Source organism: Ornithodoros turicata, unplaced genomic scaffold (genome assembly GCF_037126465.1).
Source record: "Ornithodoros turicata isolate Travis unplaced genomic scaffold, ASM3712646v1 ctg00000858.1, whole genome shotgun sequence".
Lineage (NCBI taxonomy): Eukaryota > Metazoa > Arthropoda > Arachnida > Ixodida > Argasidae > Ornithodoros > Ornithodoros turicata.
In genome coordinates, this window is record NW_026999407.1 from 488,342 (window position 1) to 515,835 (window position 27,494).

At 44.8% G+C, this 27,494-nt stretch overlaps 1 protein-coding gene across 1 annotated transcript; it reads right to left on the reverse strand.

Annotated features, from left to right (window-relative positions):
• Positions 1–1,849: 1,849 nt before the first annotated feature.
• On the reverse strand, positions 1,850–27,494 carry LOC135375394 (flavin-containing monooxygenase 5-like). The gene is made up of 7 exons (XM_064608114.1): positions 27,390–27,494; positions 8,775–8,999; positions 7,661–8,078; positions 5,328–5,654; positions 4,474–4,674; positions 2,384–2,515; positions 1,850–2,201 (listed from the first exon to the last, which is right to left on the reverse strand). The coding sequence occupies exons 2-7, from the start codon at positions 8,987–8,989 to the stop codon at positions 1,899–1,901; spliced, it is 1,596 nt and encodes a 531-aa protein (XP_064464184.1). The 5' UTR covers positions 8,990–8,999; positions 27,390–27,494; the 3' UTR covers positions 1,850–1,898.

Genomic DNA, 27,494 nt, shown 5'->3' on the forward strand with positions numbered 1-27,494 from the left:
TCACTCCGTCTACCAACGTCATGATGACGTTTCTCGGGTAGAAGTCTATTTACTAACTCGCCGATTCCCAGGATCACTCGTTCAGAAGAGCATTCACAGAGAAGCCTAACAGGATGTGTCCATCCCACAGGAATGAAAAAAAATTTCACGAGTGCCGTCGAGACAAATGACCTTTATTAAATTTCTTGGGAGCGTAGCTTCCTCCGGTTTGATTGTCAACGGCCCTCGAACCGCATGATGGGTCGCTGCAGACCATGTGTTTCAGACCTCTGCTTTATAGAGGGGCGATTCCTCTTTTTTTTTTAATATATATTTTGAAATTTTAAAATTACTTCACAAAGCGGCATATGCTTATCTTGAAGCGTTCTCGGAAACAGGCAAAAGTCGCTCCGTGTAGATCATATAAAAATGCGTTATTGAATACAGTTAATCGGGTCGATTGCAATATTTATGGAAGTGTGGAAAAATTGAGAGTTTGCAGCGAGAGATTGATTACAGAGATTCATTACAGTGATATCTTTTCAAACACAAGTCCGTTTCTTTTCGACCGTGTTGCTCCGTCCTCTGGAAACGTTCACTCCCGCTGGTAGCATCAGGAGATGGCATCCGCTTGGAGTCCGTCCGCCGCCGCCAATTCACAGCTGTGTCAACGGAAGTGTACCACGTGGACCTACCGTCAGGTTGGAGCATTGTCCTTGTACAGTGAGAAGCCTGCTCTAGTTTGCTGCACCTGCTGTTCCTCGTTCAGTCGTAAAAGAGCGCCAATATTTGTCTCCTAATTAAGGAAACTTCCGAATAGACGAAGTTGTTTGCGTAACACACATCTTGCCCAGATGACCTCCTCTCGTCTTTTCCCCATATAATGTATAGTCTCAGCAAATACAGGAAGCGAAAAGCGGTTAGAAGAGGTCGTCAATCCCAGCATGGCAGCGTCATCACCCACCGATTATCTTGTTTCTGGCAATTTACAAACGCTATAACATCGCAAATCTTTCTAAGCTCGTCTTGGAGAACTTTCACGTGCACCTAAACGCTATAAGGAGTGTCCTTCTCGGGGATCTTCCACAATCCTCTCAGGCAATTAACCGTGTGTTCACACGAGCGACACTCCCCAGAAGCGGCAGACGCGGAAAACGTCATAGCCTTCTGTGTGCGAGCGCTCAACGTCCCAGTGTCCACGTACACTGCTAACCGTGGGGGATATCCTGCGACACAGCCATAAGATATTCCGTAGCAGACGACAGGAAAACACGCTGACGGTGTCGTCCGCTAAGTGTCGTCTGCTAAATGCGCAGTACGCCACTCCCGATATTCCGCACCGTGTGAATGCTCAACATAACGCAGGACGGAACTTTCGTCTCTGTAAGCAGTGTTCTCGCTTTTTCTTCCACTGGAATCTTCCGTGTGGATGCCGCTCGCGTGCATATGACGAGTCTTGCGGTAGATGCAAAAACGGCCGTTATGTAGAATATGTCGTCCGATCATGCATTCATTTTGAAACAGAGAAAACCGATAAAGTATGAGCAACAAGGGCATGAGCATGGGCGCCACGTTGGTCATGCCGTAGCCTCCCATAGTCTCAGTACGTAGAGGAGGCTATGGTTGCATCCGGGAGCCGAAGAGCTCGTGCGGGATGTGGACGGAAGCAGAACGGTGTAGGACATTCTTCGGATGCCCTTGGGACTTGCTTGCGTTGTTTGCTGGACGCGATAAACCTTGTTTTGGGCTTCGCTTCTGCTTTTCTTTTTACTTCTCTCGAGTATGGACAAATTGCTTGGCGTACGTGAGGACCTTCCCACAATTTACCTATATGTACTATACAAATGGTTGTCGTTTCCGAACAATACTGTGCATGACTAGCAGCATTTAACGTGGGTGAATATAGGTGAGAGCGCTCTTCAAAAGGCAACGTACGCGAGAATCAGGAGTACTATAAAAAAATAAAGAATGGCGAGATTGCTGCCTTTCGTGAACCAATGTGTGGATTTGTTGAGCGGTGACATGATGCGACTGGGAGCTTTGATGATGGCATCCCTGGCTCCCTTCCACAGGTGAGGTCCTTCCAGCCGGTACTGGTACGGAAGACAGGGGCCACGAAGAAGCTGCCAGAAGAGTTGTGGATCGCTGAAGAAATATTTCATCAGTGTTGGCTTCGCCCCTATCTGGTCCGCAATCTCGTCCATGTAATCGATGAAATCGACCTGCAAGAAAAACCGAGAACACATATGGGGCCGGTTGGGACATGTCTTGGACGGAGGCGACACACGGGACAAGACCGTACACAGACATCGACGTCGCTGTCTGTGTAGTCTTGTCCCGTGTGTCGCCTCGTTGCAAGAAAACGTTCTGTTGGACGACGATGGATGAAAAGAATATGAAGTACCTGTATGGTGTGTCTTGGCGAGAGAACGTATCGTTTTTTCAGGACCTCCTGTTTGGCGTCGATCTCTCGGAAGATCTCGTCTACCGGAGGAAGATGCTTCTTCCCACTGAGAAGCTGAGCCTGCCAACGAGCCTAAGAAAACGAAAAAAAAAAAAAAGCGGTCGTCGAGAACTATAAGACTATCATAATAACTATAGAAGTCAAGCTAGCGATCCGCCACATGAAAGATTCGGTAGGCCTAACATGTTACGAACGGCGTCTCCTATTCGCGACTCCAGCGAACTATAGGTGGCGCACGCCGAACCTGGACTCGAGGGTTGCCACTTCCACCACTAGGTGGCTACGGCTTCGCTGGAGTCGCGAATACAAGCTCCGTGCGGCGTTCTCGTGCATGTCGCAGCATACGGTTTAAACAGTACAATACCCGTTGCTTATGGAGGCAATCAAAACATACGATGACACGCACAAAACAAACACGCTTCGTACGCGGCATGAGACATGGGGCCCGACGGAAGAAAGTACGTGCTTTCTTCTGCCGGGCAAGTCACGTATACGACTTGGATTGGATACGAGAGGGTGCCGAAGCGTACTGGCGTTTATGCGTGGTCGTGGCGGAATCCACCGTATCGTTCCCAGACTTTGGACGGTCAATAATAATAATTTATTTTTGATAAGGCGCCCATAAACAACCCGAAAGTCTGGGAAATGGTGCACCAAACATGAATAAAATCAAAAATACAAAGATAAACATGGATACACATAGAAGGAGCAACACATCAAACGGTTGGAGGAGGTATATCGCCTCCGTAAAAGTCCTTTTGCTCTCCCAATTACTCTCACTCTCAATTCGGTCAAAAAACGACATCAGGACGGTCTAATGTAACAACAGAAATTTCGGATGTTAGTACGTTGATGTGACACGAAAAAATTGCAATGCCTCTTGATATTTCTTCGAAACACTCTGTTGTGACATTAGAAATTCCTAATGTGTCCTCTTATGTCGTTAGAACCGCGCTGTCTGATGTCCTCGTGACAGGTTGATGTTTCGATGTTCATATTTGACGCTCTCCATGGTATCCTTCGAGCCGGCTTTGATGTTCTGATGTTGTTCTGTTTCACGAATCGCGCATGCGCAACCGTCTTTGTCAGATTTCAGTGTCAGTGGGCCGGCGTGCACAAGTGTGGGAACGTCCGTTGCTGCAATCCATTTCAATCTCTTTTAATCCGTGTTTACATCATGATATACGTTGGTTCACGTCATATTAGGCAAGTGCGTAGGAATGTCCTGCGCATGGAGTTGGACGAAGACAACATGCTGTTGCCGACGATAACTGACATAGGGGACCAACGACTTGAAGACGATTTCGACAGTCAGCAAGTGTTTGACCGCAAGATACGCAGTGGACATGAATGACACTTGATCATTCACTTTACACGTAAGTAATTCTTAATATGCTACATATTTAATGCGCTATAGATGCTGCGAAGGCCAGATGGTTCACTAACGTTTTTATTACATCTCAACAGTTCCGAGCAGTATTTCAAGCGCATTTGTGCTGTTTTTACTTCGAGTTGTTCAACTGAAAATGCGTTCTGGTCTAAGCACTTTTTCGTGAGTTACGCGAGAGGGGCAGCCGCCCTCGTCAGGGAGGGCGTCCAACAGCAGGCACTGGGATGTTGGTTGGGCAGCGGGAATTAAGAGAATTTCAATTTACGATCTCGGCATTTCCAATAAGCGTCTTTGTTTACAGAGCTTCTGACGGCAGTGAGGGAGGGACGCTTGGCGTTTACCCTGCGTCGTGGGCGCAAACCTCCCTCGCTACAGCTCTGATGCCAGGGCACGTTGTAACGCGACATCAGGACATCAAGGTCCTGCTGGAGGGGAGATATCTGAGAAGAAAAAGAAATCATGGAGATAGGTGACATCAAAACATGAGAGCCGGCTGTCACATGTGGACATCAGGACATCGGGGTTCCAAATTACAGCCTGATGTTAACACCAGGATTTTCTTATGTCGTTTTTTGACCAGGATCTTTCCTTCTAGCCTATCTTCTTACGATTTCTATGTTGAGAAAAAGACGTCTCTTACCTGCATCTCAGCGATGGGAAAGATGGCTCCTATGGGTTGGATGAGTCCAATGATGGACAGCGTCGGATGTCGGAGGTTCGGTGGGAACATGTTCTTGTAGAGTTGAACCTGATTGTTTTGCACCGAGATCACGTCTTTAGGAAGGAACGGGAACTTGATCTGGTAGCCAGTGGCTAGTATCACCACGTCCAGCTCGGTTACCTGCGAAGCGCTTTTCTCAGTCGTTTAACACTCAAAAAGTGGCACTGACATAACGCGGCTCAAATATACCTACCAAAATGGTGAGGATTTCTGGAAAAATAAATAAATAATAAGAAGAAAAAGAGTGTAAAAAAAAGAGGCCAAAGCGATACGGAGGGGGAGGGGTCATAACCTCCTTGCCCTCGAAATTCCAACCAGGGTATTATACCGGAAATATAGCGGGTAGCGGTAACGGAAACTACAAACACAGAATACCGGAACCGTAAAAGGAAACGGCCCGAATTGCGTAAATTACAATTCTTTAGCTTTATACACGCTTTTTATCACTTCACTCAGCGCTGTTGGTGATAAGGCTATCAGCAGGCTCTCGTTTTATGGGATCGTCAACGTTTTGTAACTTTAGCGGGATGTAAGATGGAAATCGATATTCTCAGACGATATCGATATTCTCTTCTTTCTTCGTCCTATGGTTTTATATATTCGTGCCTTAGCTATTTTAACTAAACATCGTGTTCATTTTTAACTAGTCACACCCGTATCACTGCTGTGGCGCATTATGATCGTCGTTGTCGACGACAAAAAAAAAAGGGGGGGAACTCAACTCGAATCTTCATCGTCATCGGCTTCCATCAAGATACGAGAAATGCTCTCACCTCTGTATCACCATCGAATAGGACGCCATCTGCAGTGAACTCCTTGATGTCCTTCTTCACCTGGATGACGCCGCTGAGGATCTTATTAGGCAAGGCGTCGTTGATGGTAGGGTGCTGACTCCCGAAACGATGCTTGGGCTGCAGACCGTACGCCTTGTGGTTGAAGGTAGAGTTGAGCAGGTCTTCTACGTAGCCGTTAGCGGCCGACTCCGGTATTATGTTCTTGATGTAGTTGTTCAGGCGAGTCGAGAGGAAGACGTCCATCGGTATACCGTTGGGGCCGACGCGTCGTATGATCCAGGCACCTCGTCTCGTGGACAGGTACACCTGCAATATTGGCAGTCCTTCTTTTGATATCGACCTTCTTTTAGAGCTACTGTAATAGAGCATCCATCTCAGAAAATTGATATATTCTATAGCCTGTACTCTTACGTCACAGTTCTCGTCCCTACTGCGCTCTCAGTTTTTGTTTTTGTTTTTTTTAGGAACATTAAAATTGAAAATTACGGACAACACCGTGTCCGAGACGCAAGTGTTGCTCGTCGAGTACGGCGCAAAACTAAATTGCATTCGCATAACACTGTGTCTAAAACGAAAGAAGCAGAAAGAATACGGAAAGAAGCCTGCTATGTCACAGGGGTGGCCTCCAATGCATTGTTCCATAGACGAAAACATGCTGGGGCTGGGCGAACGCAATGCATTCTGGGCAGGTCCTGGTCACACGTCACAGTAAACGTCAACGCATACGTCACCTTAAAGATGGCGGCACCCATGACCGCGGCGGCAATATCGTTTGTGAACAAAGCGTGTACTGTTTCTGTGCACCGTTTCGGGCGTCTTTCGACCTCCGTAATTATTTTCGCCCGGTAATCTCGCATTAAACGCGCACTTATGTACTCTAGGTCTCGTACTGTTGACCACTTTCAAAGATGCGATGACGACCCGCCCGGCATTATGAAATACTGAGCCGGTACGAGGAGAAATAGGCTACCACGTCGTGGAAGAAGCACCGTATATAGTTTACGCTGGCAAAATACGTTTATCTCTCGGCTTTATGCTGACGGAAATACCTCGGCATGTAAACAAAGTTACGGGACCGTAAAATGACGTGACCAGGACAAGATGGCGGTTTTGCGAAAAGCACACGCTTGAAGGTAGTTACAAAAATGGTGGGTTTACATAGACGATACAGTTGCTGTCCCACACAGACTATAGACTCTCCCACAGACTATCCCACCAGACGTCGCCTCGCGCTGTTTTATCCCCACTTTACTAGCGCGAATTAAAAATACTTATAGTTCCCTGTCACACGTATAACTTGTTGTCCTGGGTTTACGAGCAACAATATCCCGTACGAAAATTCCCGAATCCGAAACGAATCAGGTTTCTCCGACCATACCTAATTCCGGACCGAACCCCAAATTGGGCATGAATATGACGTTCAGGAAGTATTCGGCAATAGGGTATCAGGATGCATGCCGGTAGTTTCTTTCGGAACTGAATGGGTCCTGAACTAGAAAGTGAATGTATATAACCAAAATAAAGTCGCCATTAGTCTGACCATGACCGGATGCGCGCTTGATAGAACGCAGGACGATCCCTGAACGAAAACGGAACGCTAGATGCCATCCTGTCTTCGTTGATCACTGTCCTTGGTCTGTAGCGTAAAGTCGCCAACAGTCAGTTACAGGCTCAGTTAAAGGTACTATAAAGCAGTCGAGCTGCAACATCATGTTTTGTGTGCCTTGAATTGTGTACGTCCCCAGGAGTAAAATACCGCAAAATTTTCTCACATAGACGTTATAGCTCCCGAAAAAATGCAAATTTAAATCTACTGGCAACACTGTGGCGAAGCAGACCGACGAAACGCCAACCCCGCCAAGTACGGCGGCGAAAATGTCTCATGCGCACGACTCTGGGCCAAACAGAGCGACGTACGATAGCAGCGCCACGGTGCTGAAACAAGACCCAGGTATAGACGTTTAGCTACTGAGTGCAAGATTCGACTTTTGTTTATTTTCTTTCACACAAATTACATTTTCTCAAAAGGTAGTATATGCAAATCCCAACAGGAAAGCCATCTGTTTGTCGGTCTCCTTGTTTACAGGGTTGCTTGACAAATTGAGGACTTCTTCCCACCAGGCGTCGCCACGACATTCTTGATTGCGTTTTTATTTACCAACTAGAAATACTTAGAGTAAACTCCTGCGCATACTACTTGTTGTGCTGAACCTTTGAGTCTAGCACTCTCACGTCATGCTGATTGCATAAGTTCAACCTCGACTGCTTTATAGTACCTTTAACTATGGCGCCAACATAACCTGCTGACTCACCGTCGATGTGACTGTGCTCGCCTCCACAGCGGCGTCCACGCCCGAGTTCCCAATGCCGACGACCGCGACCCGCTTCCCTTTGAACTCGTCCGGGACTTTGAGGCTGTGCGTGTGGACGATTTTACCTCGGAACTTTTCTTGGCCCGGGAAGGTTGGGACGTGTGGGTAGACGTGGTGTCCGACGCACACCATGATGGCATCGAAGGTTTCTCGTCTCTCGACGCCCCCCTGGGTGTCCCGGACGAGGACGTTCCAACGGCCGCTCTCTTCGTAGTCTTCGGCCTGGGCGGCTTCCACGAGTTCGTGGTTGAAGCGGACGCGGGACCTGAGGTTGAAGTTGTCCGCGTACGATTCAAAGTAGCGGTGCATGTAGGTGTTGTGCATGTAGTTCGGGAACTCCTTGGGGGGTGGGAAGTCACTGGAAAACGAGGAATACCCCTTTTAGGTAAATTAATCAGATGCAAAAATGTTCCAAAAGCCGGGGGAAGACATATTAAGAAAAACACACAAATACACCGACTTAACACGACAAATCAACAATTTACTGCAGACGTTCCGTCTCCCATTCGGGAGGCATCATCAGTTAAGTCGATGTATCTGTGTGTTTTTCTTAATATGTAAATTAATGAATATCTTTAGTCGCATTATCTGGAATCGACAGGTTGCGGTTGATCCTGTCTGAAATGTACAGGTGTGGCATACGTAGGCGTGCCACCCAGTACGTGCTTTTTAGTCGAAACAAAGAATATTGCGACAACTGGAGATTCCAGGCCGGATCAATCGCAAGCTGTCGATTCCAGGAAAGTGTGTCCCAAGCCTTCTAAAAACGGAGTACCACAATTTCACGCTAGAAGTACCCTGATGTAGTGAGTGCTCGAAAAGTCACCATAAGGCGATGAGATACCTTTTTAAAAACTATATGCTCACACGCTCATTAGTCATTAACTGGTCTAAACAACAAACAACTTTATTACGGGATGATGGCTGGTCTTAACTGGTCTATGTTTCTTTTTAATCAATGTCACTTTGACATCTTGGGTTGAATTTATTTTTCGCTATTTGTTTCACATCTCAATATTTTCTTTCTTTTTTTTTTTTAACATCAATCAATCACCTGAAGGCGCTCATTTCTTTGCTGGTGTTGATGATGGTGGATCTCATGACTGACGGCTGTCCAAAGATGTCCTGTTCGTGGTATGCCCAGAGACCCCCCAGGACGGCTGATTTCTCGTAGATGACGACGTCCAAGCCTTCGTCCAGCATCTGACGTGCCGATGTGAGGCCACTGGAACCAGCCCCAACGATGCACACCCGTTTTGCACCGCCCATTCTTGTGGATCTGCGTACAGACGTGGACAGATGGAGAGAGGACAGCAGGAAGGAGTGGGGGATTAGTATGCGTCCTGGGCCGACTTCAAGGGGAACAGTGCCGACATTCGTCTGGAAGGTCTGCGCATGACCTTGGCTACCACCAAGGAACGGGACGACTTAACCAGCTCGGCCACGCCGCTGGTAAAATACAGAGTAGTAAGCAAGCCCTAGCTTGGCTAATCTCTCTTATATCCCATAGCAAACAAACAAACAAATAGAAGAGAATACGTCTAATGCCAATGCATTTCCCGTCGCATTAATTACATTAATCCACCTTCAATTCTTTTGTTGCATGCCTTTTCGTGTATGACAGGGTAGACTGTTGCCAGTCCCATCATCATCGTCATCTTTCATCATCATCATCATGTTATAGTAATCTCTCATTATCACCCTTGTCACTCAGATTAGACCCTGTGGGGTAGCGTTATCCACTCCCAGAGTGGAAAACCTCCCCACTTCATCGTCACAATATAATTGTTGTTGTTGTTGTTGTTGTTGTTGTTGTTCCACTACTTTTGTTTTTTAATGCACCGGTTTCAGATTTGCCAACGAAATTCGCGGCCTGTTTGACATCCTGTGTCCGTATACATGAATGCAGCGGCTTCGTGTCTCCCAGACATTTCTAACGCCAATAATCATCACCTGTCTCGGGTAGTAACCGACTAACTTAATTGTGACTGTAACTAGTTACTTTTCTATAAAGGTAACTGTATAACTAAACTTACTTTTTGTCGTAACTAGATACAGTAGCCTGTTACTTCTCTATAGAGGTAACTTTACGTAGTTACTGCTTACTGCTCATCTACTGATTTCAGTTCTCCAACGTGGATGCTTCGAGTGCGCCCTGACGTTTTTTTTTTTTTTTTGTTTTTTGTTCACACCAGGAATTGCACGACATCTCGCACGCACCCAAGACGGCCTTAGTCTGATCTAATTCACACGTTGCTAAAAATCCTAAGCGGTTATGAGCAACTCCTAACCGTTGTATATAACATAATGTTTTTGATTCCCTCATCGCGGAACTCTTGACAGTGCGTTTGTTTGTTTGTTTTCTTCCGTCGACGAATGAAACCGCGCTGGTAGCAGTGGTGGACCCGGGGGGGGGGGTTCGGACGATTCCCCCCCCCAAGAAAAAACGTCAGTTTATACACTGGATTACTCTCCCCTCCTTCCCCGACTAAGTGCTTCGACAAAGAAACCCCCCCCCCCTCCGCAATGGGCGAAAACCGGGTCTAGATCCGCCCACGCTCTTGGCTAAGCCTGGTACAGTCAACCCTCGATTTATGAACACCCTCGGTCCCCCGAGATATCGTTCATAAATCGAGGGATTTAGAAACCGAAAATTCTGTTAAGTGAATACTATCGAGCAAATGGAACAGTATTTCCGACTTACGATTGCAATTTATAATGCAATATATTGCGTAATTTTGCTTTGGATCATGCCTTCTGCAGTAACAGTCTCACAAAGAGCAGACGTTAGCGCATTCACAATTATGCAATACTAAGTTGTTTAATTTTGCTTTGGACCATGCCTTCCGCTGTGTCAATATTGGAAGGAAGAGATGTCAGCACATTGGCACTCGACTGGTCTCGGAATTTCCTCCACGGCTTTTAACTTCCGTTCATTAATCTCCGGGTGACAGCGGTCACCATATGCATCAGTTGAGGTCAGGAACACTTGGGCGCCCTTTGACCTTGTGCGACCCCGGAAAACCCGTTTGTTGTTCGGATTTCCAGGGTGCAATACCTGGAAAAGGTGTTGTCCGTTCAGGCGTCATTCGTAAGACCACGGAGTAATAATCCCTTTAAAGGTTCCTGTTGACATTACTTAATTATTCATCAGTTGAGGGCAAAAATACTGGGCAACCCCTAGTTGGTCCTAGGGTTGCCACCAGGCCGGTATTCTACCGGCAGTGCCGGTTATTTGATCGCCCTGCCGGTTGCCGGTAGGAAGGTGGCTCAACACCTTTCATAGTGGTTTTTACGGGGTTTTCCTTTCAACATTCCACTACAGCTTGAATAAATCTGGAGCACAGACCCAACTCCGTAGCCACCAGTCGTTTTCTTAGTTATTCATTATTATTATCATTGTTGTCTTGAGCGAGTACGCTCGTTCTTTCTTTCTCTCTCTCTGTATACTCTCCACCCCTCACCCACTTTCCCTTTCCCGCGAGCATGTCCCCCTTTCCCTCTATTCCACCTCCTCTCCCTCAGCCGGTATTTTGCACTCCGAAAGGTGGCAACCCTCGTTGGTCCCCAGAAATTCCATTCATTATCCGAATATCGAGGTTCATAAATCGAGGGAAAAATGAACGTAACAAGCTTTTTTCCTCGTGCCAGTGTTCATAAGGCGATGGAATTCATAAACCGAAGGTTCATAAATCATTTCATTATAGTTCCATTGAGGGTGAGGAAACTGTTTCCGTGAGTTTGGACTTTGGAGAGGGATAGCAGGAAAGACTAGAACAACCTTCAAATGAAAACGATAGGAATTCTATTTGTCAACAACTGAATGACCACCATCGATTTATGCCCCTATACAACCCCATAACATCCTCTCACCTTTCTTTTTATGTTGTTTATGTCTTTGTCGTTTAAGTTTCTGACGCATGTCGTCGGCAGTGATGCACAAAGCTGCTACAACCAACGTACCGCTCCGACGCTCCCGATTGTGGATTAACCACTGATGACGTCACAGTTCGCTCAAGATCTTGGCGCGTTGAAAGAAAATTGCTCATGGTGCAGTTGGCAGGTATCCATTTGTGCTGATGTCACGTCCCTTCCCACTATACGTTTCGTATATATCCAACCAGTCATGCGAGAGCATGTGGTCCACAGCTGCTTTCTTTTTCTTTTTTTGTTCACGCTCCGCTGTGTATATCCCTGTTTCGGCATCACTACGTGAGGTTGGCGAATTTCTCTGGTGGTTTTCGTGCAACACGTGCATTCGTGGGTTGAGTGTATGAAGGGAGGATGAAGGGAGGATGAAGGGAAAGACCACGTACGAAAGCGGCACACGTTGAGGTGAAGCGCAAAGCGTGACGACATACCAGCTACCAGATCGACACGTTTCACACTCTGTAATTTCCTTCCTTAGGAGCTTCGTGGAACAAATGTCGTTTTAGAATCCTAGGTAGCGAGACCTTTTCATCCTAATCTTGCAGGAGTGTAAGCGGTCCAATGTAGAAGGGAGGACCTCGTTGAGAAATGTCCGATCTAAATGTTTGATCTAAATGTTTGTCTCGTCCAATGACTAAATGTTTGGTCTAAATGTTTGTATATCTAATGTCTAAATATATTGTCTAAATGTTTGTTTTGTGTCTAAATTAGTCTAAATGTTTTGTCTAAATGTGTCTAAATGCGTTGAAGCGAAAAGCGTGACATGCCAGCTACCAGATCGACACGTTTCACACTCTGTAATTTCCTTCCTTATGAGATCTGTGGAACAAATGTCGTTTTAGAATCCTAGGTAGCGAGACCTCGCTGTTAATCCTAGTCGTGCTGGAGTATAACCGGCCCAATGTAGAAGGGAGGGCCTCGATATTCCCGGTTACGAAATACCCGATCTCTAAATGTAGTGTCTAAATGTTTGTCTTGTCTGATGTCTAAATGTTTGTATATTGCCTATTGTCTAAATGTTTGTCTTGTGTCTAAATTAGTCAAAATGTTTTGTCTAAATGTGTCTAAATGCGTTGAAGCGAAAAGCGTGACATGCCAGCTACCAGATCGACACGTTTCACACTCTGTAATTTCCTTCCTTATGAGATCTGTGGAACAAATGTCGTTTTAGAATCCTAGGTAGCGAGACCTCGTTGTTAATCCTAGTCGTGCTGGAGTATAACCGGCCCAATGTAGAAGGGAGGGCCTCGATATTCCCGGTTACGAAATGTCCGATCTCTAAATGTAGTGTCTAAATGTTTGTCTTGTCTGATGTCTAAATGTTTGGTGTAAATGTTTGTATATTGTCTATTGTCTAAATGTTTGTCTTGTGTCTAAATTAGTCAAAATGTTTTGTCTAAATGCGTTGAAGCGAAAAGCGTGACATGCCAGCTACCAGATCGACACGTTTCACACTCTGTAATTTCCTTCCTTATGAGATCTGTGGAACAAATGTCGTTTTAGAATCCTAGATAGCGAGACCTCGTTGTTAATCCTAGTCGTGCTGGAGTATAACCGGCCCAATGTAGAAGGGAGGGCCTCGATATTCCCGGTTACGAAATGTCCGATCTCTAAATGTAGTGTCTAAATGTTTGTCTTGTCTGATGTCTAAATGTTTGGTGTAAATGTTTGTATATTGTCTATTGTCTAAATGTTTGTCTTGTGTCTAAATTAGTCAAAATGTTTTGTCTAAATGTGTCTAAATGCGTTGAAGCGAAAAGCGTGACATGCCAGCTACCAGATCGACACGTTTCACACTCTGTAATTTACTTCCTTATGAGATCTGTGGAACAAATGTCGTTTTAGAATCCTAGGTAGCGAGACCTCGCTGTTAATCCTAGTCGTGCTGGAGTATAACCGGCCCAATGTAGAAGGAAGGGCCTCGATATTCCCGGTTACGAAATGTCCGATCTCTAAATGTAGTGTCTAAATGTTTGTCTTGTCTGATGTCTAAATGTTTGGTGTAAATGTTTGTATATTGTCTATTGTCTAAATGTTTGTTTTGTGTCTAAATTAGTCAAAATGTTTTGTCTAAATGTGTCTAAATGCGTTGAAGCGAAAAGCGTGACATGCCAGCTACCAGATCGACACGTTTCACACTCTGTAATTTCCTTCCTTATGAGATCTGTGGAACAAACGTCGTTTTAGAATCCTAGGTAGCGAGACCTCGCTGTTAATCCTAGTCGTGCTGGAGTATAACCGGCCCAATATAGAAGGGAGGGCCTCGATATTCCCGGTTGCGAAATGTCCGATCTCTAAATGCAGTGTCTAAATGTTTGTCTTGTCTGATGTCTAAATGTTTGTATATTGTCTAAATGTTTGTTTTGTGTCTAAATTAGTCTACATGTTTGTTTTGTGTCTAAATTAGTCTACATGTTTGTTTTGTGTCTAAATTAGTCTAAATGTTTGTTTTGTGTCTAAATTAGTCTAAATGTTTGTTTTGTGTCTAAATTAGTCTAAATGTTTGTTTTGTGTCTAAATTAGTCTAAATGTTTGTTTTGTGTCTAAATTAGTCTAAATGTTTGTTTTGTGTCTAAATTAGTCTAAATGTTTGTTTTGTGTCTAAATTAGTCTAAATATTTGTTTTGTGTCTAAATTAGTCTACATGTTTGTTTTGTGTCTAAATTAGTCTAAATGTTTGTTTTGTGTCTAAATTAGTCTAAATGTTTGTTTTGTGTCTAAATTAGTCTAAATGTTTGTTTTGTGTCTAAATTAGTCTAAATATTTGTTTTGTGTCTAAATTAGTCTACATGTTTGTTTTGTGTCTAAATTAGTCTAAATGTTTGTTTTGTGTCTAAATTAGTCTAAATGTTTGTTTTGTGTCTAAATTAGTCTACATGTTTGTTTTGTGTCTAAATTAGTCTACATGTTTGTTTTGTGTCTAAATTAGTCTAAATGTTTGTTTTGTGTCTAAATTAGTCTAAATGTTTGTTTTGTGTCTAAATTAGTCCAAATGTTTGTTTTGTGTCTAAATTAGTCTAAATGTTTTGTCTAAATGTGCCTAAATGCGTTGAAGTGAAAAGCGTGACATGCCAGCTACAAGAAGTAGCCGGTGCCACGCCCACCGCTGCGCTAACAGCGTGCAGAAACTGTACGTCTATGCCACCCTTAGTGTCCCGCTTTTTACATTGCTACGTGTCGCGACTATACACAGTCCATTAACCCGCTTAATCACGTGTGTTTCAACAGCGTCTCTCGCGTACGTGACATTGACATTTTTGTAGGCTCCACTTTATTTTCACGTGCTATTATAATCCATCGTTTCACCAAATCTATTATAATCCATTTTACTAATGCGGTGTCTTATGTTTTGAACAATTACAGACAGGTCCTCGTACAGGTTGGGACAAAAGTTTTCGGAACAAGCGAGCGGCGTACTTTTTCTTCGGTGCGACACCCTAGCGGCTGCAGGAAGCGGGTGAGTTCACTGTTTCGGAGGGGTGGAAGGGTACGCTGTTAGCGACACACAGCGGTAGCTTCCACTTCCCAAACACAACCAGGCGATACCGGAACTACCGCTGTGTCTCTGGCATCGCACGCTTGCACCCCTCCGAAGCAATGAACTCACCCGCTTCCGCCAGCCGCTAGGGTGTCGTACCGACGAAAAAATACGCCGCTCGCGTGTTCCGTAAACTTTTGTCCCAACCTGTACCACACCGTAGATCCCACTTTCGCGTTTTCCCTCCCAGGTCGTTTATGCCCCGCTGTCTCTCCCCTCTTCCGCATCGACTTCACCTCAATGTGGCCTTCACCCCGCAGTTGAAACACAGACTAGGGGATGCTTCAACTAGAGTCACTACATAAGCTACGCTTCAGAGTATCGACACTGAGTTCCAAGAGCGAGCATGCGCCATCTTGTTTCCGCGCCCCGCTACCCACGCGCAAGCGCACTTCTGGCGCACTTTAGCGCACGATGCCATCTATCGTGCGCGGGTGAAATGTTCCTTTCGTTTGCGAGCAGCAGTTGACGGCCTAGAGCTCACCTTGACATCCTTGGGACGCTCTGGTAGACAATACGTGGATTATCGCGCAACAATCATCCACGCTTCTCTATCCCACAGGGAGCATTATTTTAGCCGTCTTTGATCCTCAAATGGGGATGGCACCGGTATGGCACGGAAACAAGATGGCGCTCCTACTCTGCCTTGGACCTCAGTGTCGATACTCTGAAGCGAAGCTTATTTAGTGACTCTAGCTTCAACCAGCTCGTGTTCCAACTGCGGCATGCTGGCAAGCATTCAGCACGTTCTCATCGACTGCCCTCTATACAGTTCGGAGGGAACAATGCTATTCATATAGTCCCAACTGGCCCGTATAAATAACAAGCTGCTCAGCCTTGCAGCAATCTTGGGTCCTTGTTCTAACCCTGTGCAGCACCGTTAATGCCTGCACTCATTCTATCTGTTCTTGACGTCTATACTAGCCTGCTTCAACTCCTCTGACCTCACAGCTTTTGCCATGAATACGGTGGTGTGATCTTCACAGCATTATACATCTCCGGTGGCCGATCGGATGAACAACTATTGATCCCATCAGCTTTGACTCACGCGCGTGTGAGTGTGTACGCCTCATCTTTTTCATCGTCATCCCACTCGTATATTAACCACATGCACTGAGGTATGGTACAGCAATTGTTGCGGTGAATCACCTCATTCCATCGTCATTCGTGTAATTGTTGTTGTTGTTGTTGTTGTTTGAATAATTAAGTCTGTGCACCATAACGTAGACCAATCGAGGTTATTTATGGGCGCCTTTAAAAATAAACCTTTAAACCATGCCTGTTTCCGTCAGTCTCCGTGTATTCTGTGCTCGCCACTCATTTTCTCCAATCTTTGTCACGAAGCCAGTCTGGGTGGATCCGCTCCGATCAACTGATCTCAAGGCTACGGGTTCGACTCCATTCGACCCCTACGGAAGACGCCAGCAACTTAGTGGCGGGGTACAAGTTTCTAACACTTCCGCCAGGGCTGTTGCGTGTGCTGACATTGCGTCGCCCTTCATGCGGGGAAAATTAATCCGTCGCTCACGATCATATAGTAGTTGTCTCGCCAAGTATAAAGTCGTCGATTATCATAGTTATCATCGTTACATGGCACGAAAGCCAACTATTTACTAGCGACAGTAAAGGTCGGCGCGATCTTCCATGAGAGAGCACATGACCTCCTCCTAGGTGTAGACCTTCTGCGCAGTAACCGGCTGATTATCTCGGAATTGATCGTGGACGTTATCTAAAAGGAGATCTCCTCATTAGGTCCTCGAGCGCAGTCCTTGGTATAGCTTTCACTTGGCTTCTTCATTCTCCATCCTACATTCTTATTTAGATAGCAAATACAGAAGAAATATGATCCCATGTATGCCGCCTACTTGAATGTATTACTTTACTACATCTCCATATTTTTCTCTTTTCTTTTCTTTTTTTTTTTACCAAGCAACCAACCAACTTACTACATATAACTTACTTTCCATTAAAGATGCCATATTAGTGATGAGAAAATATCTAAATTTCGAATATGGAGTATCTAAACAAAATATTGATACTATATCGATATTCGGGTAGAAAATATCGATTCGTCGATATTTCATTGATGCAGTGTGGTCGTTTAGTATTGAGAAAGACTGTTCCCTGCTTTATATCTACTTTAAACTACTATTAAATTATGCGATCAAGTGGGGACATTTTTCTGGAGGCTGTGCCCTCAGTTTTGCATGTCAGTGAAAGGCCGAACAAATGGTGTCAAATAGGAACAAAAAGTAAAAAACCACACAAACAAACACCACCAAAAACAAACCAACCCCAACAACAACAACAACGAAACGTAAAAAAAAAAACTAGGCGCAGGCGTGCGAACAGCGTAGGACGAAACTTTGCAGGTACAGTGATGTCCGCTACGTAGATCAAATCTTAGGATTTTATCCATCATAGAGCATTCAACATTCACGTACGTTACTTTATTCCTTTCATTGATCACTATATCTTTTGGCAAACCAGGATTTTCCATAGTGCTGATTTCCTTATTTTCTTCCGAACAATACACTGCTCGCCTAAACGAATGCAGTTCTCTATCGCTTTCCCATTACAGATTATGCTTACGTTTAGATATTCTTCTCGTAATGCGTGTAACGAGACGGAACCACTCATTTTGCTGCCTATACGTCGTTCAACGTAGATTCTTGGCAAACATCGCCATATTTTTTTTCTTTCCTACGCCAACCAACCAAACGAGATTCTTGATTCCATATTCATAAAATTTATTTTCAGTAAAACGTTCTCGTAAACAACCATTTTAAGACGACCGATGACGTCATGACGGACCTATGCAGGAAACAACCTGTTCAACACGCCGTAATTGTTGTTGGTGCGTGTTTGTCCTATCGTGTTGATCGTATCTCTGGCTGTTTCGAGTGGTTTATTGATACCCAGACTTTGGGAAGTGTATGCTTATACGCCCCAGAGTCATACGCCCCGCGCGATCGAATCCCCTAGAGGGAGGATCGGGCACTTTTCCCAGGGCTCGTAGCACACTCTGCGGTGTTGGCTGCATACGGCCTGCTGCATCATGTGTACTGTAGGCGCCTCGATATTCCGAACTCAAAAGCAAGCTATGGGCGGTACATGGAGCAGTTTGAGAACTATTAGGTCCTCCTTCGTCCGACAAGGCGCTAAGGGCACTTGAAGACTTTTTGCATGCAACCGGGCTTATGGACATCCTATGACACGGTGAATGTGTGATGTGTCCTGTGTGTGCCCCCGGTGATTCCGCCACTTTACTCTCACTTGGGCGCAGCTCTTGAACTTTTGACCTACATGTCGAACTCCATTATCATCTCTGTTCGTGTCTGGACATAATCCTTTTGCGTTTTCATCATCTCATCATCGGATTGAACTTTCTGTATTAAGTGTACTGGGGTAGCCAGTTTGACTTCGTCGAAACTCACATCCCCATTTTTTTCTTTATTCACATCACATCACATCACATCACAGTTTGAGAAAGATAACGACTGCAGAGATGTGGCAAGTGTATAATATTAGTGCACCAGTCATGGCTGTGTTGCACGCCCGATGGTGTCATCGTGAAAGACAATGAGGTTCATGCTCACGTGCAAAAATGGACATAATGGACCACAATAGAAGGACATTATATACTGTATTCCTTATCTATCTTTCGACGGGGCCAAAATGCGAGGCTAAAAGAGTACTGTACTGCACGCAGGTGTAGCTTTCACTGTATGTGCTTGGGCTCAGGAAATGCTCTTTTTGTTTGTATTCGACAAAACAACGCGTCTGTATTCAAGTCTTGCGAGATGACAGGTTTCATCATGACAGGTTTCTTTGTGAAGCTTCTTGTCGGACTTGAAGGGTTTTATTTTACGCTCTTTGTGAACATCCTTAGCAAAGCCGCTATATGCTAAGAATGCTGCTGCGTTTTTAAAAGTGCTCGTTGTATTTTGTATACACGGAGCAGTTTTGCTCTGTGATACGATGCAATGATTTGAAGACCGTGTTTTGTATTTATTTTATACTGTAGGAATTTTTAAAAAAATCTGATGCAAGGTTCCTAACTTTATTCGAGAGTGTATAACGTGACTGCACGGTAGGCAGGGTTGCAAAAAAATCGCGAATAAAAAATCTAATAAATCTGATTTATTCGATTTAATCACTTCCTTTAGGTCTCCTTCTTAACTGACCATTTTCCTCATAATCGTCAAGTACGACGACGCGGTAATAATTCGTAGTAATTCGTACGTAGCTTTAAATTTACGCCCCATGACACGTAGGTTTCATGTAGCTTGGCCGATGCAACTATTGGCCTGAGTGTTTCTGGAATGATGTTGAGGAATGAGACACACGAGCTAAACAACGAGAAGGTCGACTTGGCTTTACTGTAAAAAAAAAAGGGGGGGGAAGGAACTGAAGTTTGCATGTGGACACGTGCACTCACTCCCAGTGTTGCACCCGCGTTACCGTAATATGGTATCGTGATACCAATACCCAGCCCTTACTTGAGTTAAAAGTGGCCAAATACCGATATCGATGCTTCCTTCTTAAGATCTGCCTTGGTGGACCGTATTTTGGAATCCGTACGGTCGCCAAGGGCAGTATATTGCTTGAAGTACTGCCCCTGGAAAAAAAAAAATTGCTCGTTCTGGAATTTTCCCCACGTAACCACTAACCTCCTTATCTTTCGCTATGCTTGCGAATTCTTGCCTGTTGTCCCGTTTCGTCCACGTGTTCGTGAACCTTCCATTTTTCTGCAACCGGTCCGTAGCCTAGATCACTACGTTCACATAATCCCCTCCACACTCTAACAAGGCAGCCATTCACTCCCGCCGTAAAAACCCGTACGGACCTTTCTTCCCTCCGGGCTGTTGACCCACAATTCGCATGAACCTTTAAATACGTCACACCTAACCCTTTAAATACCATGCCAATGATGAGGACGGTGCCCAGAAGAAGAACAGTCTCTGTTCGAAATATCGGCGGCTTCTGTCCTGAGGCAACTCCCTTCCTACATCTCTACCGGTTCGCTGGATTTCTACCCATCTATGCCCCTGGAAAGATTTTTCCTAAATCTTTAGGTAACGAAGTACCGTACAGCTACTAAAAAAGGTAACGCGGTACTTTACCCGATACATTTCTTGCAAATACGAAGAAGTTGCATGAAATCTGCAACCTGGAAATCTCGCTTGCGTGTGACAGTTTTGCAACAAACAAAGAAAAAAGAGCAGAATATTTATCGTACTTTGGTTGACTTTTAGCAATAATATGTGCTCAAAGTTTTCATCTGTGATCCTAGTTCGCTTTATTCACGTGCGTCTGTGCACAGACACTGAACGGGCGTTCCGACGGGGCTGCATGCTGTTTTTTTTTTTTTTTTTTTTAAGGCACGGTGAACATTCCGAAATCTGTCCTTGTCAGTAGTCCGCGCCAGGTGGACTCGATACGGTGGCAACGGTACGGAGATCGCGGTACCTTAAGGGCAACCTCCATGGAGCGAATTTTTGCAACGAAGTTCGCGCGGCAGACTGCCACGCGCGTTCCGCCGCCAGTTGTTCGCCGGCACCAGCTCCATGGGGCGAAAAACCAGCGGACGGCGTCGGGAAGTCATGCTGTGATGTCACTGTTGCCAGGGTATAAGGTGAAAGCTTAGTGAAATCAGTTGCTCGAAAAATTGCATTTAATGTCACAAATTTTGCAACTAAATCCAACAATTGTCTGAAAAGATGCGCCCAGTAACGTACCGAAAGGCATATTCACTACTGCGTAAGGAAAATATGCTTCTTGGCAGAGAATGCCTCGCGTTCTAGCGCTGCAGTTGGCGAAAGCGCGAGCAGACGACAGCACCCAATTGCAAGAAGAGGACGATGGCGATGATTCACGAGAGCAGACAACCACGTGCAGACGGTCTGGCGTATATTCGTAGCGGAAGAGCACTTTGATTGGTTCATCTGCAATTGACGCTTCCGGAATCGCAGACGCTGGGCGAAAATATCTAGCATGGGCAGATCGGCTGCGGACACTCACGTTTTTGACGCCTCGCGCAAGGCGTCCGACGCTGAGCGAAGTTCGCAGCTTTTTCGCTGTACACTCGCTCCATGGAGGTTGCCCTTAAAATTTGTAACGGAAATACCTTTCCAATGCCGATTTAGAAAAGTATCACGATCCACTCCTCGATACCGAAGAATGTATCGATTACGGTAACGTGCGTTACGTACAACACTGCTCACAGCGTCAGCCAAGATTACTCTTAGATATAAAAATAATAAAATATCGATGTTTTACGAACATCGATAGCGACCCTTCGGTATAATATTGATATCGGTTCCATCTCTGTACGAGCTATATATGTGTAAGTAAAAAACGCGGCTTTTATGACGCAACCTTGGTGACTTTGACTTTAATCGATTATCGCGGTATTTGTTGCGGGTAAATAACCCCCAGTCGGAAACGCTGACCTCCATATGTCCCCCCCTAGTACATAACGTCGTATTATGATGATGGCTGTCCGACCTTCGCGCCTCGAGCGACCGGCCGGTAAGGCCGTTACCTCGATTTTCTTTATCTCCTTCTCATTTTCGTTTCCGGCAGTAAATGCCGTCAGATATATTGATGGTTATTTCACAGTAGACGGGCGGGAATAATGAGTGGAGAAAGTTGGGGCATTATCTCGCGGGAGAAAAGTGAAACGGTTGTGTTTTTGCCTTGCATGGTCAGCCTCTAACCAAGGCTATTTTGAAAAGAATGCCACGAGAGTTGATGTTCACATACTTCTATTCATTCGTGAATAAGTTACTCAAATAGAGTGACTTTACAGTTAACCTGTAAAAATAGTAACCGAGTTACAGCTGCACTCTTTGAAACGTAATTAACAGCTACAGGTAACACGTCAAAATAACTTAGTTACCATACAGTTACCTTATAGTTATAACATATAAGTGGAAAACTGAGCCGAATACATGTGACTCTCAAAAAAACTTCATTTTTTCACTTGTACCGTCTTAGCATAGCTATCCCGTGTTAGAAACAGAGAATTTCTCATGGGCCCTAAGAGCACGGTATGAGTTAGACCAAGGCCGTCCTAACTGCGTATGAGACACGACCTACAAGATTATAACGACCTTGTCATGATCGGCGACCCCCTAGCTATGAGGAGCCCGTCCGCACGATCGGCTAGGGGCGGTATTCATCGGCCTGCGAGATCTACATCATGATTGGACAATGAAAATTTGAATTTTGAACGCGCAGAAGCGGACGTACGACTATAACCGTAGCAGACGACAGCAACAGTTCCCATGAAAACGCGTAGAATGATGATGATAATCATCTCCCGTGGGACATCCACCGCTTGTATGAAAATACTAAGGTAAGCTAAAGTACAAAGTATTGTAGAAGTTGAGGAAGCAATAACCGGGTCGATGAGTAGCGCCACCACAAGCCTCCAATGCGGCGCTGAGAAGGGGTGTCTATGACATGATCGCTATAACGCTATAATTAGGGTTCCGCGTTTTCTGTTTTAATCGAAAAACACCAAAACACATACGCCGGTTAATTTTTGCCCCATTCGGTTTTAACCGGAAAAACGCCGAACACAGAGGGACATTCCAGGACATAACAGAGATAAATTGCTGCACACGACCCGCTAGCTGTTGATGCAGAACCGAAAACCATACCGAAATACGATGGTTGTGAAAAATGTCCGTTGACTTTTTTCGTTAGCCGTAAAACGGCACCGCAGCGAACGACGCCATGTTGAATGAGCGTCGTGCTGAAATTACATTGGGATTTCTATTAGCCGATAACTGTGGGATAAACCATGTACACGCCAGGAAAGACATCGAAGAACGTTGATTTCGTGAAAAACCAATAAACATCGAAAAACATACGCCGAATCGGCCCAAGAATAAAAAACGCCCTAGCTATAATCTAGTAGGTCGACGTGTGAGATGACAAAATTCGTGGAAGGGCTGGTTTGTAAAAACGGTAATATAATTGAAGCCTCGACAAAACGCCGCCAGACAACTGACGCGCGGAAAGGACTGCCGTACGGCGTATCTTAGTTACATTTTAAAGTTACTATAACCAAAAGCAGTTACTACAGTTACAGTTAGAAGTTGTATACTTTTGCAGAACAGTAACCAGTTACAGTTACTTGTAACTTAGTCCCTATACCGAAGGCTGCTCCTTTTCATCCCCCCCTTCTTTCATGTACCCTATACAACTGAAGGCAACATTCAAGAAATTGTTTTCCGCAAGGGAAAGGGTGTTTGAAGTGAAATTTGGGCGGATCAATTCGTGGTATACGAATGACAACCTTAACCTGATCGAAAGAAATGCTGCATTTGAACGCTTTTTTTTTTCAAGCAATGCTTTCGGAAGCCACGATGAAACAAGCCTGAGCAATGGGCAACACCCTTTTTTTCATATTAATGCGAACTCAAACAACGAATTAGACGAAAATACGCAACTAATTAATGGACCTGTTCATGGACTTCCTGTCGTCCACTGGATTGCTCCAGACGCTTTAGTTCTTTGTTGTATTTTCATCCATCCTGCATCATCTTCACATAATGCTTCACGTGCAATGGGGTATGGTACCACCACCGCGGTGAAACACCCCATCTCATCGTCATCATTTATGTTGTTGTTGTTGTTGTCGTGTTTCATAATTGTTTCATCATGAATTTGGTTCACCAGCTAGCCTGCGTTTACATTGAACCCTCGTTATTACGACCATATAGTCGTTCCCAAAAATTTTGGTCATAATGCGGAATTGCTATATTAACGGGGGAGGGGGATCTGCAGAGGCTTCACTGCATTGTTCCCCAGGCGTATGGTCATAAAGCCCGTATGTCAGATTATCGGGGGTCGTATTAACGAGAGTTCACTGTATACTATTTTATCAGCTTTCGGAAGCCGTGATTTCATCTCGCTCGAGTTGTGAATGAACAACGTCTTTAGAAGGCCGCTTTCACAGTTCCCTACTCGTCGTCCTTTTGCTTCAAAGAAAGAAGCTGAAGGCAATCGAACGTCCTAGGTTTTGGCTACGTTTAAAAACACGCTCGAGAAAGACATTAGTGTCAAATGGGCCTATATAATAGTACCGGGATTTCCTCGGGAGTTGCATTTTTTTGTTCGACAACGACCTCGATGGCGCGTTGGGTGTTTTTCAGGCGCTGCTCAAGGTCGTATATTTCTCATACCCGTTCAATGGATTTCCCCTTGCTGACGGATGGAATAATAAAGTTACATCTTTCCTTAGCCGGAACCAATTTTAGTTTCATAAGTTGCTACTACGGCTATCTCAAAGACTCGGTTATTTTAGCCTTTACGCTACTGCGGTAATTTGGAAAATCTCGAACACGTTCATTGCCCCCTCCTACGAGTAGCAACATATCAGAGCCCTCTCGCTAAGACGAGGTTACTTCTCTTCTTCTTTTTAAGTGTTAAGAGAGGTCAGCCAGTACTTCAGAGGGTATCCGAGTCACCACAATAAACACGGTCCGACGTTTTCGGATTATATGCCATCCCTACGCCTGAGTGAAATCGGGTGACACAGTCTGTCTTTTTCTTTTCTGTCTCTGCAGCCCGCAGTGAAACGTGCATACAATATTGTACGTCGCGCTTTAGTGACAAGCACTATGCGTTGTAGGGGGTAAGCATACAAGCCCCTGTTCCAACTGCGGCATGGTGTCCTCATCCACTGCCACCTATACTGTTCGAAGGAAGCAATATTGCCGTCCCAACTGACTCGTGTCAATAACAAGCCGTTCAGCCGTGCTGCGGAACTTAGGCCCTTGCTCAGGCCATCAGTGATTTATCCCCCCCCCCCCTACAAACCTCGAACACCCCCCAAAATCTTCAGGAGACCCCCTAAATCTTTGTGAGATTGTGCAATATTTCATCAAGAGGTATCGGAAGGAAGGGTATCAAGGAAGGGTATCGCAATTCCTGCGGTGAAATATCTACAGTGATGGCACTCCACGTCGAGACTGGGAGGTGGTCCGGGCTGTCTGGGCGTTTCCCTTGATTTTCCTCAGACGCTCTTAGACAAATGTTGGCCCCGTGAAGTTGGCCCAGCATCAACATGCCGCCGGGCAGACAGGCGCTCGGAAATACCACGCCATCACCACTACCATCGTCGTGCGTCTACCTGCTGTTGTTGTAGTAGCGAGACATTTGTTTCGCATAGTTTATTGTTGCGCTCAAATAATATTTATAGCAGACACGCGCGTACGAATTGCTGCTGCGTAAATTGCACGTCATACGTGATTGGAATTTGGAGGGAAATCGGGTTTACACCGACTTGGTCCGAAACTGATTCGAGAGGAATCGGGTTTAATATGAAGGGACTCAGAGCCTGTAACTAGAGTGTGATTTTGCTTACATTGGGAAGAAAGAGATCTTAACTTTTTTTTTTTTTTTTACTCTGAAGTAAATTAATTATTTAGACAAACAGAACCGCACTTACGGACCTAAGCCAACGGCTATAGCGATATCTCCCCTATAAGGAAGAATGGTCCTTTTAGTCGCACACACTAAATTTTAAAGGGTCGTAAACTCACTAAAAGTATCTTCTGGAGAAAATATTTGACCCCGCACTTACACGATTTTGATGGTGGACGCGTTATTTCACTAATAAATTAAATTAAATGGCACCATACCTCCTTTCCTCTTCCCTTTCTTTGTACATCAGTGTGTTTAGTCGTGTATACTATATATACTTATGTGTGTCACCACTTCACTTTGTACCTGAGGAAGCGTGGACCTCCACGCGAAAGCTTGTACAAATTAAACTTAAACAAAAATCTTCAGTGTCGGCTTCTGTATTTTGTTTATGTAATAAATTAAATAAAAATCTCTAAGATGCCCCTGTGCAGGCTACGCCGCCCTTGTGTCACAGTGATGGGGAGTACTTGAAGAATCAAGTACTCCAGTATACGATTTCAAGTACATTTTTGACTACGTCTTCTTTGCTTTTAGTGCATTTCCAATTGCGTACTTTGTGATGTACTTTCAGTACCTTTCGTTAGTTATTTCCCATCAAGCACTCAAGTACCCAACTGCAAATAACTTTCAAAGACAAATAACTTCTTAGTAGCACAATGTACTGAAAGTCGAGTGCAATAGGGGTGGACGGGTAGGTGGAAGGCCTTGAACAGGCTCGTACAACTAAAGAAGATTGATAAGACACATACCGTCCACCTATTGCACTCGACTTTCAGTACATTGTGCTGCTTGGGAACTTCTTAGTAGCACAGCTGAATGCCTCTGCAGATGCAAACGGAAAATATGCTATCTCTTATAGACAGGCTGTCGAGAAGTCAACAAAACTGAGCCTCCGTTCATTCAGATAAGAAAAGTCGGGACGAACATTCCGCTTGGCTTATGCGAGAACAAAAAGAACACTTCGCTTTGTTTTTGTTTTTCGAACAATTACCGTGCTTTCGAAAATTGACTAATATATATCTTTATATTTAAATACATCAAGGCCACGTTGCACTACAATGTGGGAGTATACATTCTATCGCAATTCGTACGCGTAAACACGCAAAGAAATTACGCACTATTATGCGATGAACGTTACAACGTTAGAACATCGTTACAATATAACGCTATATTACGCGGTAAACATGCGCGAAATATTATACACGCGGAAAGTACGCCTACGTGCAGCTTAACAATATTTTACAATGTTTTACAGTATCACGAATGAAGGCAGTTAAAAAGTGAGGCACAAAATTGAGCGTGATTTGTGTCTCCAGCGGCATTTATACGAAAGATCATTCCATTCTCGAATGGCAATCGGGAAAATAATGAGGAAAACGTCGCAGTTCCCGCAATTTAACTGTCTCAAAATCTTTAAGAGATGATTATGCATGCCGTGGGACAATGGATTTAGAATTTGTAAGACGCCTTTCATTCGGAGCTTCGTGGTGAGTAAGTAGCGAGTTGTAGTACATCGGAAATGTACATATTCACGATAACGGTACCTAAAGAATGACAAGTCAATCGCGTTGTCTCTTCGAAGCGGGTGACGTCACATTGCTAAAATCGGACCTGATAACTTCTTTTATCGTATCATGTTCGTATAGAGTTCGTACAGGATGCGCTAAAACTGATTAATTCTGTAGAAGCGGTTTTTACGTTTCATAATGGAGAAATATATATACGTGAACGGCAAGGAGCGAAGAGAATACTTACTGTTTGAAGAGCGAGGCGACGGAGGGCGACTGACTGATCTGCGTCTGAACGCGATACTCCTATCGAGCAAAGCACAAGGTCGTCCTGTCAATTGGCCTTGCCGCC

Excerpts from the sequence above, each read along its gene's own strand:
- LOC135375394 (XM_064608114.1), bottom strand. The coding sequence starts at position 8,989 with ATGGGCGGTGCAAAACGGGTGTGCATCGTTGGGGCTGGTTCCAGTGGC. Across the intron at positions 2,516-4,473 it reads TTCCCATCGCTGAGATGCAG|GCTCGTTGGCAGGCTCAGCT; the intron begins GTAAGAGACGTC and ends TCGTTTTCTTAG. Across the intron at positions 2,202-2,383 it reads CGCCAAGACACACCATACAG|GTCGATTTCATCGATTACAT; the intron begins GTACTTCATATT and ends TTTTTCTTGCAG.